We start from the raw sequence: 15473 nt of genomic DNA, 5'->3' as shown, positions 1-15473 counted from the left end.
TTTGAACTCAGAGATCTACATGCCTGACTCTTAAACACTGTGATTAGAGATGTTGTCTACAAAGCCTGGAGTTAACTTATTCTTCACCTAGAACTTGCTCTGTTATTGGCTGGCCTTGCACTCAGAGATCTGCTTGTCTTTGCCTCCTGGAATTAAATGTTTGTACTACCATGCCTGGATCTAAATTTAGCTGGGTGGAATCTTGTCCTTAATTCAAGTTAATAACCTTGAACAGAGTATTCAGCTCCATTTCACTTCCTGGTGCCCCTTAAATACTCAAACCATATATTTTATAGTTTTCCTTTCTCAGCTTGCTATACTTGTATAAATGTTCTTCATGGGATTAATGAGAGAACAGTCTATGATGGGTATTTCTGAGACTTTCTTTGTCAATGCAATATAAATCTCGTTACCTTAGCCTCAGGTATACTCTTCAGACAAGGATGAAAAGCAGCCACATTCTACACCAGAATCCCACAAATGTCATTAGGCCACATATTGAACTTCTCCACCTCTTGGTCAGGTCCCCAACTTCCATGTATTCCAGTACTCTTTGTTACTCTCAGTAACAACGTCTTTTATATTCCTATTAGGATAGCCTGCTAATCCCTATTTAAAGCATTCCAATGCTTTCCAAATTCAAAGTCTCCAAATCCACATTCTTCCAAAGAAAAGCATGGTCAAACCTATCACAGCAATACCCCAGAAAGATCTCCTCTGATGAAGAAGGAAACTGGATTCCTGGTGTTCACTTGGGTCAGGAGAAAATGTCTTATATCTTCCCTTAGAAAGGGATATGCAAGAAACCCTCTTGGGTAGATGGGAATGATTGTAAATCACCCTGTTCTGATGTGGTAGCTTCTAGGGCCTCTTGCTCAGAAGAAGACGGTTTTATTGTGCCTGTTGTACACGTGCAAGTCTTGACTGTGGCTTCAGGATAAGAAGATACTCAGGATTCCTACGCATATGTACCTTCTCCTAGAGCATCATGGACATAGGTGGGAGTTCTAAGAGCTTCATGGGCAGGTAGGGAAATTTGTAGAACTCTGTGTGTGTTCGCGGAAGTTCTAAGAACACTTTCTTCAGCTGGAGAAGGGGAAATGTCATTTTGAATAGAGACAACAGTTTTAATAGCCATCTGGATGGAAAGAACAGATTTAAAGCCGCTTAGGAAGATAGATAGAATCCATAACCTTTTTCATATTTGGTGGATATTCTGGAGATACTTGTGAGCATGGGGAATGACTAATGTCACTTTGGGAAGATGGGCGAAAGTCTATAGCATTTTTTATACTTGTGGTAGTTTGATAATACTCTTGAGATATGGAAATTCCTATAGCCTCTTGTGAAGTTTGTGGAAGTGCCTTCCAAGTAGATTCATGTGTGCAGTTAGACCCCAAGCAACACCCTTCTTTAGATTTACGGTATGCTACAGACTCTTGTTTATGCATGTCATGTCCCATAGCTCCATGTTCACATAGTACTGGAATCCAGAACTCTGTGTGCAGATGGAATATATCCTAGAACATCTCCTGTAGATGTGTCACATCCAAGAGACACTTTTGAAGGCAGAGACGTGGCTCTGACTCTTTTTGTACATGTATCCTGTCTCATAGACTTTTTATGAGATAGGGTAGTACTCCAAGAATCCTGAACAAGTTTGGGATGTTCTAGTATTTCCAATGTATATATAGTAATTTCAGGATTGATTCTTTCCTATTGATGCTGAATGTCCTAGAGACACTGGGCATGTAGGGAACATTGTGCTTTCTCAGCACCCTGGAAAAATGTGGAGCTTGCATGGTTTACTTGGGGTGTCTTGGCATAATATTGGGTCATTTGTAACTTATGACAACTCAGGAGCAATCTTTTTCTTGGTAGGGGATATTTGAAGAAATCTTGGTCTGATAGACATTGGAAAAATCCCCATGTTCAAAGGAAGCATCTCTCAGTCTCCTTCTGTTAGAATAGAAATGTTCAGTGTCTATTTTCATACTAGAAGAATGTTGGAATCTCTTTTTCTGAGGAAGAAGTGAGTTGAAAATATGTCTTTGACCCTCTTCTATAGATGTGGACAATCTCAGATCCCCACTGACAGATTGGGAAGGTCTTGGAACTCTTGGGGAAAACAGTGAAGGTGCTAGATCACTTTATGCATGTGCAGAAGGCATACGATTACCTTGGGTTCAGGAGTTTCTACCACTTCTTGCATATGTGTGTAAATATATGCACATAAAGGAGAGAATATAGTATATTTTATATCATTTATTCCATGAAGCTTCCTTCCACAGTGATTACCATTCTTGCTTATTTAGTAACCACATAGAAGTCTTGCTCCATAGGGAAACTTGATTATTAGGCAGCAACAACTTACATGATCTCACCCTGAACACAGTATAAAATCTTCCAGATTCAAATTGTCTGCAGATTAACCCAGACCATGTTTAAAATATCAGATGTTTGATAACCCTTACTCTTTTTCCCCTTTTCTCTTTTATGTACACAGCATTAAATCTTTGTGATCTGAATGAAGAGGTCACCTAGTTTCTTGACATTACGATTATGTACAATTGATGCCATTTGCAATTCTAATGCTAAAATAAACAGACAGAAGCAGGGGCTTGGAGACACAGGTCATGGAAATATAAGCTGAGTGTCTGGAGCCTATAGTTATGGTTATTTAAAACATCATGTTTGTGACTAGTATTTCAACATAACTACAGTAGAGGGACTTTTATTATTTCAGAGGACCTTGATAGGTATTCTCAAAACCCAACTATAATTTCTCTGAATATAGTCAATCCAGAGGAACTATTTTCTTCGACACTAAAGAGAAATAATTAACCTGTTATAACCTTCCTTTGACCCTGGCCTGAAGACGTTGCTAAAGGGATATAAAGTAAACAGTTTCAGAGCATGTGTGCTTATGAAAAACGTGTTTTTAAGGCACCAATATTGATTCTGTGAGGAATGTGATCACATAGTGCTTGTGAAAAAAAGATGCATGACAGCATTGGGCTGTGTCTTTCACAGCTGAACTTGCTTGTGCCTTATATATACATTACAATATATATGTATATATTGTAATATACATATATATTGTATTGACCTCCAAATGATTGTGGGTTGTGTGAACTGATAATACACTGCCTGCCTCAAATGATCGTTTCATGCTTATCAATTTAGTATGGACAGATTGATAAGTGGCTAACTGAATAAAAACTTACCCAACATATGATATGTAATCATAATTTTAAAATTTAAAAATCAGTTGGTCACTTTGATTCAATTCCTTCCCTATCTGGACAAAACTCTGAGAAAAAAATGACTTGGAAAAACATTGAATATATCTGGTGACGCTGTGGGAAAAGACAACAGTTTTCTTGACATTTCTTCATTGATCTTTCTTCAATTTCAGTTGTTTTGTTAGTTCTCTATTATTTATAACTATACAACTCTCACCATTTTCTTATATTACTGTTGCATATAAGTGTACAAATCTTAGTGGTCATGAGTCCAAGGATATGGATTTTATTTTCTAATCTAGCAGTTTGCCCTAGCTGATTAAGAAGCTAACATCTAGGCCTCCCTCTTTACTCTTCTACCCCATCCTAATAGCCCCAAATGCATTCTGAGTATCATTATCTAACATCATCCTTATTAGTCCTCAACAAAAGTTCTCAACCACAGAGAGCTGGGCAGAAACTAGTTTGTAAGACCTGAGTGTCCAAGCATAAGAATCTTCTCTTTTGTGGAAAAAAAAAAAGGATTCTGACCAATTGGGGTAGTCTGTGCTGAGGGCAAAGAAAGGGAAGATGTGTGGTAAGGATTCTGGGTCCTATATATTTCAGGAAATTCTAAACATGGAATAAACTAGAGAGAGAAATTGCTGGAGCTTCATCACTGGTACATGTGAACCCAAGTGTTTTAGTGTTCACATGAATCCCAACTGTGCACCCCAAATGTGCATGAATATCCCCATTCAGCCTGTCTTGTGTAGGTGACCATATTCATGAAAGTTCAAGGGTGCAGCTTTCCTAAATGTTGTGTGAGATTTTTGCAAGATTTAAATATTAAGTATAATAGAATAGTGTTTCTGGTATTTAATATTTACCAGTGATGTGATTATACTTCCATAATATATAGTAATGCTTCTTTTGTCTGTTAATTTTTTATTGGATATTTTCTTTATTTACATTTCAAATATTATTGTCTTTCCTGGTTTCTTCCCTGGAAACCCCCTATCCCAACCGCCTCCCCCTGCTTCTATGACGGTGTTCCTCCACCCACCCACCTCACTGGCATTCCCCTACACTGTGTTATCATGCCATCACAGGACCAACGGCCTCTCCTCCCATTGATGCCCAACAAGATCATCTTCTGCTACATATGTGGTTGGAGCCATGGGTCCCTCCATGTGTAGTCTTTGATTGCTGGTTTATTCCCTGGGAGCTATGGAGGGCTCTGGTTGGTTGATATTGTTCTTCCTATGGGACTGCAAACCCCTTCAGCTCCTTCAGTCCTTTCTCTACCTCATCCATTGGGGACCCCATGCTCAGTCCAATAGTTGGCTGGGAGCATTCACCTCTGTATTTGTCAGGTAATGGCGGAGCCTCTCGGGAGACAGTTCTATCAAGCTCCTGTCAGCAAGCAGTTCTTGGCATACACAATAGTGTCTGAGTTTGTTGACTGTATATGGAGATGGAACCCTAGTAATTCCTAAACTTTCATACATTTCTTTGTCTTTAAGTCTCTGCCCTCTGTGTTCTCCCTGTACTTGTATTCAGGACATATAAAGGGTAAAGACAAGAATTTGTGAGGTGTATGACTTTCATTATTTGTAGTCTTCAATAAAGTTTCTTTTGCTTCTTTTCCTTTCATGATAAAGTGATGAGAATATAAACTATGCATTTGCAGCTTTCATTTGCATACTTGGTGTCATAGCCGACTAAACAATGTGAAGCTCATGGGAGATTTATTTGAGAGTTACAGCAACAAGAGTGTTAGGTGGAATTAAAAGTGTCATCTATTGAATTTTTAAAACTTTAGAAATTCATAATAGATTTCCTTTTGTTTCCCTTCTTAAGAGATGGATTTAGGCCACAAGCAAGGACTTGGAGCCCCCTGTCTAAAATGCAAAGAAAAATGTGCAGGGTTTGAACTACACTTTTGGAGGAAAATATGTCGTAACTGCAAATGTGGGCCAGAAGATCATGACATACACCTAAGCAATGACGAGGACCGGAAAGTGGGGAGACTCTTCGAAAACACCAAGTACACCACCCTGATCAAACTAAAGTCAGATGAAATTCCCAAGTGCAAACGCAATTTTATGATAACAACCAATCCAGGTGCTACCAAAAATAAAGTTTCCCTCAATACTGTTACTTATGAGTGGGCACCCTCTGTCCAGAACCAGGCACTGGCCAAGCAGTACATGCAGATGCTACCTAAGGAGAAGCAGCCAGTGTCAGGTTCAGAGGGGGCACAGTACCGGAAAAAGCAGCTGGCAAAGCAGCTCCCTGCACATGACCAGGACCCTTCTAAGTGCCATGAGTTAACTCCCAAAGAGGTAAAGGAGATGGAGCAGTTTGTGAAGAAATACAAGAGTGAGGCTCTGGGAGTGGGTGACGTGAAACTTCTCTCTGAGATGAATGCTCAAGGTGACAAGGTGCACAACCCTGCTGGAGTCAAAAACACCACAGCAGCAGTGGATTCCAAGAACAAATCTACAGAGTCTAAGAAGACCCAATATAGCTGTTACAGCTGCAAACACCCCATGAAAGAAGGAGAGCCAGCCATCTACGCTGAAAGGGCTGGCTACAGTAAACTCTGGCACCCAGCTTGTTTTATCTGCAGCACCTGTGGAGAACTCCTGGTCAATATGATTTACTTCTGGAAGAATGGGAAGCTATACTGTGGCAGACATTACTGTGACAGTGAGAAACCACGCTGTGCTGGCTGTGATGAGCTGATATTTAGCAAGGAATACACCCAAGCAGAAAACAAGAATTGGCATCTGAAACACTTCTCCTGTTTTGACTGCGACAACATCCTGGCAGGAAAAATATATGTTATGGTCAGCGACAAGCCTGTGTGCAAGCCCTGCTACATGACGAACCATGCTGTGGTGTGTCAAGGATGCCACAGTGTCATTGACCCAGAAGAACAGAGAGTAACCTACAATAACTTCAGCAGGCATGCGTCCACAGAGTGCTTCCTATGCTCCTGCTGCAAGATGTGTCTTTTTGGGAAGAAGTTCATGCCTGTAAAGGGGATGGTTTTCTGTTCCATGAAGTGTAAGAAGATGATGTCCTAAGAGGAGAACAAGAGCACCAAGCAGTATTGAGCTAGAGCTGTCTACATTGGCCTGCATTTCATGAAAAACTGCAACTTGAAAAAAAATTAAAGAAAAAAATTACATAACAAAGTATAAGATTTTTGTCCAATATTTCTCTTTTCTAACCTTAAGAATTTTGTCTCTCTCAATTTTAAATGACTTAGTTAAGCACATAATTTAAAAAATGCATATAGTATTGTGTTATTTTATTTCCACACATTAAATCTTTGAGTTGGAAGTTTAAATTTAAACAATCATTATAACTGCATACCCTTAGAGCCAAATTATATATATGTGTGTGTGTGTGTGTGTGTGTGTGTGTGTGTGTCTGTGTCTGTGTGTGTTTGTGTGTGTGTCTGTGTGTGTGTGTGTGTGTGTGTGTGTATTCACTTAAAATTAGTGTCCTGGGAGAGATAATCATTTTGACTTCTATGCTGATTTCACATGGAAAATGTAAAGCAAATCACATGTTGCCTGATGTAACACTGAACACAATTCTGTCTCATTGAACTATTTGGTGAAGTGATGATGTCAGCTCAGTGAATTTCTTCTGGCGTAAAGCATTGTGCATAGTGTGTTCCAAAGCCTAAGCCTTTGCACCCCTGATTGAGGCAGAGAGGTCTCTTCTTACTGCATTCCTCTCTATTTACTTTACCTCTGTGTTCCCTTTTGTAATCTAGTGACCTCCATCTGTGGCACTGGATATTTTATAGCTATGTGGTTGGAATAATATGAGCACTTTGATGTTAGAGATTTTTTCTTCTCTCCAAAACATAAAAGTAGGCCATTCCCTTAGTTTTTTTGAACCCCAAAGAATACGTATAGGTTTTATACCAGGGAATTATTACTTGTGCTGATTTCAGCTGACTGCTAGACTTTGAGTCCTTTTTTTCTTTTTGCATGATTTACAGTGTTACTTTTGAATAGTCTTATGCTATGTATGAGCTCATTGTAGAAACAAGGGTGTCTTCTTTGCTTGTGTACTCCCATTATTGTGTGTTTTTAATGTTTCCCCTTTTATGCTTTCATACGTAACTATGCACTATAAATATTAAATTAAGTGACTTACATTTCATTTAAAACAAAGTCTCTTTCACATTAAAACAAAAAGACATCAAGTAAATGTAGATCTTTTATATGACCTGCAGGCCATTAATACAGTACAGCCTAGGCTCCCAGTAGTGCTTGCCTTTCCAAAACAACTGTATGTGATGACCATTGACATTAAAGACTGCTTTTTATCCATCCCTCTTCATGAAAAAGACAGGCTATGCTTTGCCTTCTCAGAACCAGCAGACAATAATAATGTTCCTGTCCAGTGAATCCAATGGAAGATGCTGCTGCAAAGGCATGAAAAAAACCTTACCATTTGCCAGATATTCATTTGTAACACCATCAAACATCTCAACCCTAAGAGCTATGTTGTCCATTATATGGATAGCATACTAAGTGGCCATTGTGACTTTGGTTGCTTAAAATTGTAGATGCAAGAACTGACCCAGACCCTTCTTTGCAGGGCTTATAAACATAGTTGATAAGATCTATACCCAGAAAGCATTCCTTTTTCCTGGTCACACAAACATATTCAACCTCAAAGGCTACAATTTGAGGTCCCTGTTACAGATACCCTAGCCTCCATTCAGACATTCCTGGATAACATCAGGGTGTTTTCAAGCCTTGCTTTTACATGGGAGGGTAAAGGAATGCAGAACTTTAAACTAATTTTTTACAACACCTGGTTAAACCCCAAGGATGAAGCATACATCAAAAAGAAGCATCTTGACCTGGGAAAAATTCATGTTTTCTTAGTTCACTCTGTTGTTATCAACTAGCTGTAGCTGATGTGTCTATTTTGCAACTGCCAGGGACATTTCATGATTTTACTCAAACCTCAGTGGTGGGGGCGATACCTCTCTAAGGGCAAGTTAACTTAGAATGCAGTCTTAAGAACGAAATGAAGTTTATTCTGCCACCTCAGTCCCTTTATTCCTCCCTCTACTAGTTGTTTGGGAGCCAATCTTGGGCTCATTGAGGTCCAGATTGTTCATGTTAATTTATTTTTTTTAATTTATTGATATATTTATTTACATTTCAAATGATTTCCCCTTTTCTGGACACCCACACCCCGAAAGTCCCATCAGTCCCCTTACCTCCCCCTGTTTTCCCACCCAATCCTTCTCACTTCCCTGTTCTGATTTTGTTCTATACTGCTTCACTGAGTCTTTCCAGAACAAGGGGCCACTCCTCCGTTCTTCTTGTACCTCATTTGATGTGTGGATTATGTTTTGGGTATTCCAGTTTTCTAGGTTAATATCCACTTATTAGTGAGTGCATACCATGATCCATCTTTTCAGTCTGGGTTACCTCACTTATTATAAATTATAAATAGGGCTGCTATGAACATAGTAGAACATGTATCCTTATTACAATCTTTTGGGTATATGCCCAGGAGTAGTATAGCAGTATCTTCTGGAAGTGAGGTGCCCAGTTTGCGGAGGAACCGCCAGACTGATTTCCAGAGTGGTTGTACCAATTTGCAACCCCACCAGCAGTGGAGGAATGTTCCTCTTTCTCCACACCCTCTCCAACACCTGCTGTCTCCTGAATTTTTAATCTTAGCCATTCTGACTGGTGTAAGGTGAAATCTCAGGGTTGTTTTGATTTGCATTTCCCTAATGACTAATGAAGTTGAGCATTTTAAGATGTTTCTCCGCCATCCGAAATTCTTAAGGTGAGAATTCTTTGTTTAACTCTGTACCCCATTTTTTTAATAGGGTTGTTTGGTTTTCTGGAGTGTAACTTCTTGAGTTCTTTATATATATTGGATATTAGCCCTCTAACTGATGTAGGATTGGTGAAGATCTTTTCCCAATTTGTTGGTTGCCGATTTGTTCTTTTGATGGTGTCCTTTGCCTTACAGAAACTTTGTAATTTTATGAGGTCCCATTTGTCAATTCTTGATCTTAGAGCATATGCTATTAGTGTTCTGTTCAGAAACTTTCTCCCTGTACCGATGTCCTCAAGGGTCTTCCCCAGTTTCTTTTCTATTAGCTTCAGAGTATCTGGCTTTATGTGGAGGTCCTTGATCCATTTGGATTTGAGCTTAGTGCAAGGAGACAAGGATGGATCAATTCGCATTCTTCTGCATGCTAACCTCCAGTTTAACCAGCACCATTTGTTGAAAAGGCTATCTTTTTTCCATTGGATGTTTTCAGCCACTTTGTCAAGGATCAAGTGGCTTTAGGTGTATGGGTTCATTTCTGGACCTTCAATCCTGTTCCATTGATCTGCCTGCCTGTCACTGTACCAATACCATGCAGTTTTTAACACTATTGCTCTGTAGTATTGCTTGAGGTCAGGGATACTGATTCCCCCAAGACTTTCTTTTGTTGCTGAGAATAGTTTTAGCTATTCTGGGTTTTTTTGTTATTCCAGATGAATTTGATAATTGCTCTTTCTAACTCTGTGAAGAATTGAGTTGGGATTTTGATGGGTATTGCATTGAATCTGTATATTGCTTTTGGCAAAATGGCCATTTTAACTATATTGATCCTGCCGATCCATGAGCATGGGAGGTTTTCCCATTTTTTGAGGTCTTCTTCCATTTCCTTCTTCAGGGTCTTGAAGTTCTTGTCATACAGATCTTTCACATGTTTGGTAAGAGTCACCCCAAGATACTTTATACTGTTTGTGGCTATTGTGAAGGGGGTCATTTCCCTAATTTCTTTCTCAGCCTGCTTATCCTTTGAGTATAGGAAGGCCACTGATTTGCTTGAGTTGATTTTATAACCTGCCACTTTGCTGAAGTTGTTTATCAGCTGTAGGAGTTCTCTAGTGAAGTTTTTTGGGTCACTTAGGTAGACTATCATGTTATCTGCAAATAATGATAGTTTGACTTCTTCCTTTCCAATTTGTATCCCTTTGACCTCCTTATGTTGTCGAATTGCCCGAGCCAGTACCTCAAGTACAATATTGAAATGATAAGGAGAAGGGAGGCAGCCCTGACTAGTCCCTGATTTTAGTGGGATTGCTTCAAGTTTCTCTCCATTTAGTTTGATGCTGGCTACCGGTTTGCTGTATATTGCTTTAACAATGTTTAGGTATGGGCCTTGAATTCCTGTTCTTTCCAAGACTTTAAGCATGAAAGGATGCTGAATTTTGTCAAATGCTTTTTCAGCATCCAATTAAATGACCATGTGGTTTTTTTTTCTTTGAGTTTGTTTATGTAGTGGATTGCATTGATGGATTTCCGTATATTGAACCAACCCTGCATCCCTGGGATAAAGCCTACTTGATCATGGTGGATGATCGTTTTGATGTGTTCTTGGATTCAGTTGGCAGGAATTTTATTGAGTATTTTTGCATCGATGTTCATAAGGGAGATTGGTCTGAAGTTTTCTTTCTTTGTTGTATCTTTGTGTAGTTTTGGTATCAGCCTAATTGTGGCTTCGTAGAAGGAATTGGGTAGGGTTCCTTCTGTTTCTATTTTGTGGATAGTTTGAAGAGTATTGGTGTTAGGTCTTCTTTGAAGGTCTGATAGAATTCTGCACTGAAACCATCTGGTCCTGTGCTTTTTTTGGTTGGAAGACTTTCTATGACTCCTTCTATTTCTTTAGGCTTTATGGGACTGTTTAGATGATCTATTTGGTCCTGATTTAATTTTGGTATTTGGTATCTGTCTAGGAAATTGTCCATTTCCTCCAGATTCTCCAGTTGTGTTGAGTATAGGCTTTTGTAGTAGGATCTGATGATTTTTTGGATTTCCTCAGTTTCTGTTGTAATATCTCCCCTTTCATTTCTAATTTTGTTAATTTGGATACTTTCTTTGTGCCCATTGGTCAGTCTGGCTAAGGGTTTATCTATCTTGTTGAGTTTCTCAAAGAACCAGCTCCTGGACTCGTTGATTCTTTGTATGGTTCTCTTTGTTTCCACTTGATTGATTTCAGCCCTGAGTTTGATGATTTCCTGTCTTCTACTCCTCCTGGATGAAATAGCTTCTTTTTGTTCCAGGGCTTTCAGGTGTGTCATTAAGCTGCTAGTATATGCTCTCTCCATTTTCTTTTTGGAGGCACTCAGGGCTATGAGTTTTCCTCTTAGCACTGCTTTCATTCTATCCCAAAGATTTGGGTATGTTGTGCCTTCATTTTCATTAAATTCTAAAAAGTCTCTGATTTCTTTCTTTATTTCTTCTTTGGCCAAGGTGTCATTGAGTAGAGTATTGTTCAGCCTCCATGTGTATGTGGGCTTTCTGTTGTTTTTGTTGCTATTGAAAAGCACTCTTACACCATAGTGATCTGATAGGAGGCATGGGATTAGTTCGATCTTCTTGTATTTGTTGAGGTCTGTCTTGTGACCAATTAAATGATCGATTTTGGAGAAGGTACCATGAGGTGCTGAGAAAAAGGTATATTCTTTTGCTTTAGGGTGAAATGTTCTAAAAATATCAGTCAAATCCAATTGGTCCAAAGCTTCAATTAGTTTTACTGTGTCCCTGTTTAGTTTTTGTTTTCCTGATCGGTCCATTGAGGAAAGTGGAGTGTTGAAGTCCCCCACAATTATTGTGTTAGGTGCAATGTGTGCTTTGAGCTTTAGTAAAGTTTCTTTTACGAATGAGGGTGCCCTTGTATTTGGAGCATAGATGTTCAGAATTGAAAGTTCTTCTTGGTGGATTTTTCCTTTGACCAGCAAGAAGTGTCCCTTAGTGTCTCTTTTGATGACTTTAGGTTGAAAGTCAATTTTATCTGATATTAGAATGGCTACTCTGGCTCGTTTCCCAAGACCATTGGCTTGTAAAATTGTCTTCCAGCCTTTTACTCTAAGGTAGTTTTTGTCTTTGACATTTAGGTGTGTTTCCTGTATGCAGCAAAATGTAGGGTCCTGTTTCCCTATCCAGTCTGTTAGTCTATGTCTTTTTATTGGGGAATTGAGTCCATTGATGTTAAGAGATATTAAGGAATAGAGATTATTACTTCCTGTCATTTTTGATGTTATTTTTATATTTGAGTGATTATCTTCTTTTGGGTTTGATGAAGGAAGGTTACTATCTTACTTTTTCCAGGGTGTAGTTTCCCTCCTGTATTGGAGTTTTCCTCCTATTATTCTTTGTAAAGCTGGGTTTGTGGAAAGATATTGTGTAAATTTGGTTTTGTCATGGAATGTCTTGGTTTCTCCATCTATTGTGATTGAGAGTTTGGCTGACATTTGTGTTCTCTTAGAGTCTGCATGAGATCTGCCCAGGATCTTCTAGCTTTCATGGTCTCTGGTGAGAAGTCTGGTGTGATTCTGATAGGTCTTCCTTTATATGTTACTTGGCCTTTTTCTCTTACTGCCTTTAATATTCTTTCTTTGTTTAGTGCATTTGGGGTTTTAATTATTATGTTCGAGAGGTATTTCTGCTCAGATCCAGTCTGTTTGGAGTTCTGTAGGCTTCTTGTATATTCATAGGTGTCTCTCTCTTTAAGTTGGGAAAGCTTTCTATCATAATTTTGTTAAAGATATTTGCTGGCCCTTTCGGTTGTAAATCTTCACTCTCATCTATACCTATAATCCTTAGTTTTGGTCTTGTCATTGTATCCTGGATTTCCTGGATGTTCTGGGATACAAGCTTTTTGCATTTTGCATTTTCTTTGACTGTTGAGTCAATGGTTTCTATGGTATCTTCGGCATCTGAAATTCTTTCTTCCATCTCTTGTATTCTGTTGTTTATATTTGCATCTATAGCCCCTGATTTCTTCTCAAGGTTTTCTATCTCCAAAGTTGTCTCCCTTTGTGATTTCTTAGTTGTTTCTACTTCTGTTTTTAGATCCAGGATGGTTTTGCTCAGTTCCATCATTTGTTTGTTTGTGTTTTCCTGTAATTCTTTAAGAGATTCTTGTGTTTCCTCTTTCATGATTTCTGCCTCTTGACTCAAGTTCTCCTGCATTTCTTTAAGTTTTTTTTTTTTTTTTTTTTTTTTTTTTTTTTTTGCGTTTCTTCTTTATTGGCTTATATCTCTTGAGCCTTATTCTCCTGCATTTCTTTAAGTGATTTTTCTGTTTCCATTATATGGGTTTCTAGCTTATTCATGTTCCCCTGTATTTCTTTAAGAGACTCATTTATGTCCTTTCTGTGTTCTTCTAGCAGCATCATGATCAGTGATTTTAAATCCAAATCTTGTTTCTCTGGTGTGTTGGCATAACCAGGACTTGCTGACGTTGGAGTGTTTGGTTCAGATGCTGCCATATTGCCTAGATTTCTGTTAGTAGCGTTCCTGCGTTTGCCCTTTGCCATCTTGTTCTCTGGAGTTAGTTGGTCTTGTCCCTGGCTGGTGTTTGGGCCCCCTGAGGGGTTCTGGGGCTATTATTGCAACACTATATGGCTGGGTCTCCCCTGTAACTGATTGCTGATGTGCTGTCATCCTCTTGGGTGCCCTTGCAGGTCTAGTGTGCTTTGCCCCAGATTGTGTCTGTGAACCAGATGGAGCCCATTTGCACCTTCAGGGAGTGCTGATGGTGTATGCTGCGGGGACCTTTTCTGTGTGCTGATCACTCTGCTGGGCAGCCGATCTCCCCACCGTGTTGGTGCACACAAGGCTAGCCTGGCTGCTCAGGCCCTGGGTCCAGGTAAATCCTGGGAGGCCAAGGTCCAAGGTCCAAGCAAAGTTCCCCTTGGGCTATGACTGTTAATTGGGTCTGTCAGGTGGCCAGGATGGCGGGCATGTGCGCTCGTGCTCCCTGAAAGTGCTGGGAGGGTCTGCTGTGCTAACAACGTCCTGGGCGGGTTGACACACAGATGGCCCACCAAGCCGCCCAGTTCTTGGGGTCAGTCCAGGGCCTGTTGGGGCCTAGACCCCCGCTTTGTTAGCCGCAGGCTATGCCTGTTACCGGCTTTGCCGGCTAGAGCTCTTTGGCGTCCTGTAGGCAAAATGACAGCGCACGCGCTGGCGCGGGCACAAAAACCTCCTGGCTGGGTTGGCACCCTGATGGCCCCCCGAACAGCCCAGGGCCTGGGTGCAGGCCAATGCCTGTCGGGCTTAGACCCCCGCGATGTTGGCCTCGAGTTATGTTTGTGTACCTCAGTCTGTCCGATCTCTCTGGAGTCTGAAACCAAGATGGAGGCGAGTCTCTTGTGACTGGCAGGAGGCAGAGTTCTGATGTGGCTTCTGTGTGGTGAAAGGCACCATAAATCCGCAGGTGCTTGCAGCCAGGCTGGCCAGCGAAGGTCAATGGTCATGGGCGCAGGGCCTAACTGGTCCCTGTGTTGCCTTGGTTCCACTGCTGATGGCCCTTCAGCTGGACCAGCCACTGCTGCACTGCTGCCACTGCAGCCGCTGCTGCCGCTCTCTCCATGTTAATTTATTAATAGTGAGATCTTATGATTATTAATTGAATGGACCCCAGTCTCTGTTTTATATATTGTAAAAGGTTGTTTTTAATACACAGTCCAAAGTTAAGGTGAAATAAAAGCATAACTAAGGGTCTCATGAGGGTAGAAATAAGTGTTGTTAACCGGGGGAGGAATCAAATAGTGAATGGTACCAACATTTATATTCTTTTCATTCTCTCTAGCACCTGTCCAAACTTTCCCTGACTTTAAACAATGACTCAAGAATGACTCCAGAATGGTTAAAATAGAAGCAGCATTCCTCATGCAAGGTAGCACATAGCCCTCCTTTTGGCAGGAAGACTTATCTAATCCCCACCTGTTTTCTAATACCAGTTCAGCAGAGAATCTACCTTTTGCTTCAGGTGGGAAATAGATCTTTCTAGGCATTGGATATCTTCATCCATGTTTGCCTTTAAACTGTTATAATTCTTTTCCTGTAATGCTAGTTCAGTTATCAAAGTGCTGGCCCCAGCAAGCCATTTCCCTAGAATTAATGAGATAAAGAGATAGGTTCTCTCCTTTGTCTCATAAGGTCTCCCTCAGTTTGTTCTACTGAGGCTCTCAATACTATTTCCTGTGAATAATAAGTTGTGCAGGGCACTAATTGAGCCAAAATACAGAACCCATCTGAGGTAGAAGAATTAAGAGCCACCCCATTCATACAAGGGGTCAGTCCTGTCAAACAGTCCCACTACGTCTATTCTGGGGGAATAATGCATTTGGAATGAACTATGGGGATAGTCTTATTGCAAAGGTGTTGATGTGACAG

At 40.2% G+C, this 15473-nt stretch overlaps 1 protein-coding gene across 1 annotated transcript; it reads left to right on the top strand.

Moving 5' to 3' along the window:
• Positions 1-437: 437 nt before the first annotated feature.
• Positions 438-6319, top strand: LOC127675118 (testin-like). Its single transcript, XM_052171084.1, has 2 exons — positions 438-450; positions 5088-6319. Exons 1-2 carry the CDS (start codon positions 444-446, stop codon positions 6317-6319), a joined length of 1239 nt encoding a protein of 412 aa, XP_052027044.1. The 5' UTR covers positions 438-443.
• Positions 6320-15473: the final 9154 nt, after the last annotated feature.

Source organism: Apodemus sylvaticus, chromosome X, assembly GCF_947179515.1.
Source record: "Apodemus sylvaticus chromosome X, mApoSyl1.1, whole genome shotgun sequence".
Classification (NCBI taxonomy): Eukaryota; Metazoa; Chordata; class Mammalia; order Rodentia; family Muridae; genus Apodemus; species Apodemus sylvaticus.
Note: the sequence above shows the minus strand (reverse complement) of the source record. Positions and strands in the feature narration are given on the sequence as shown.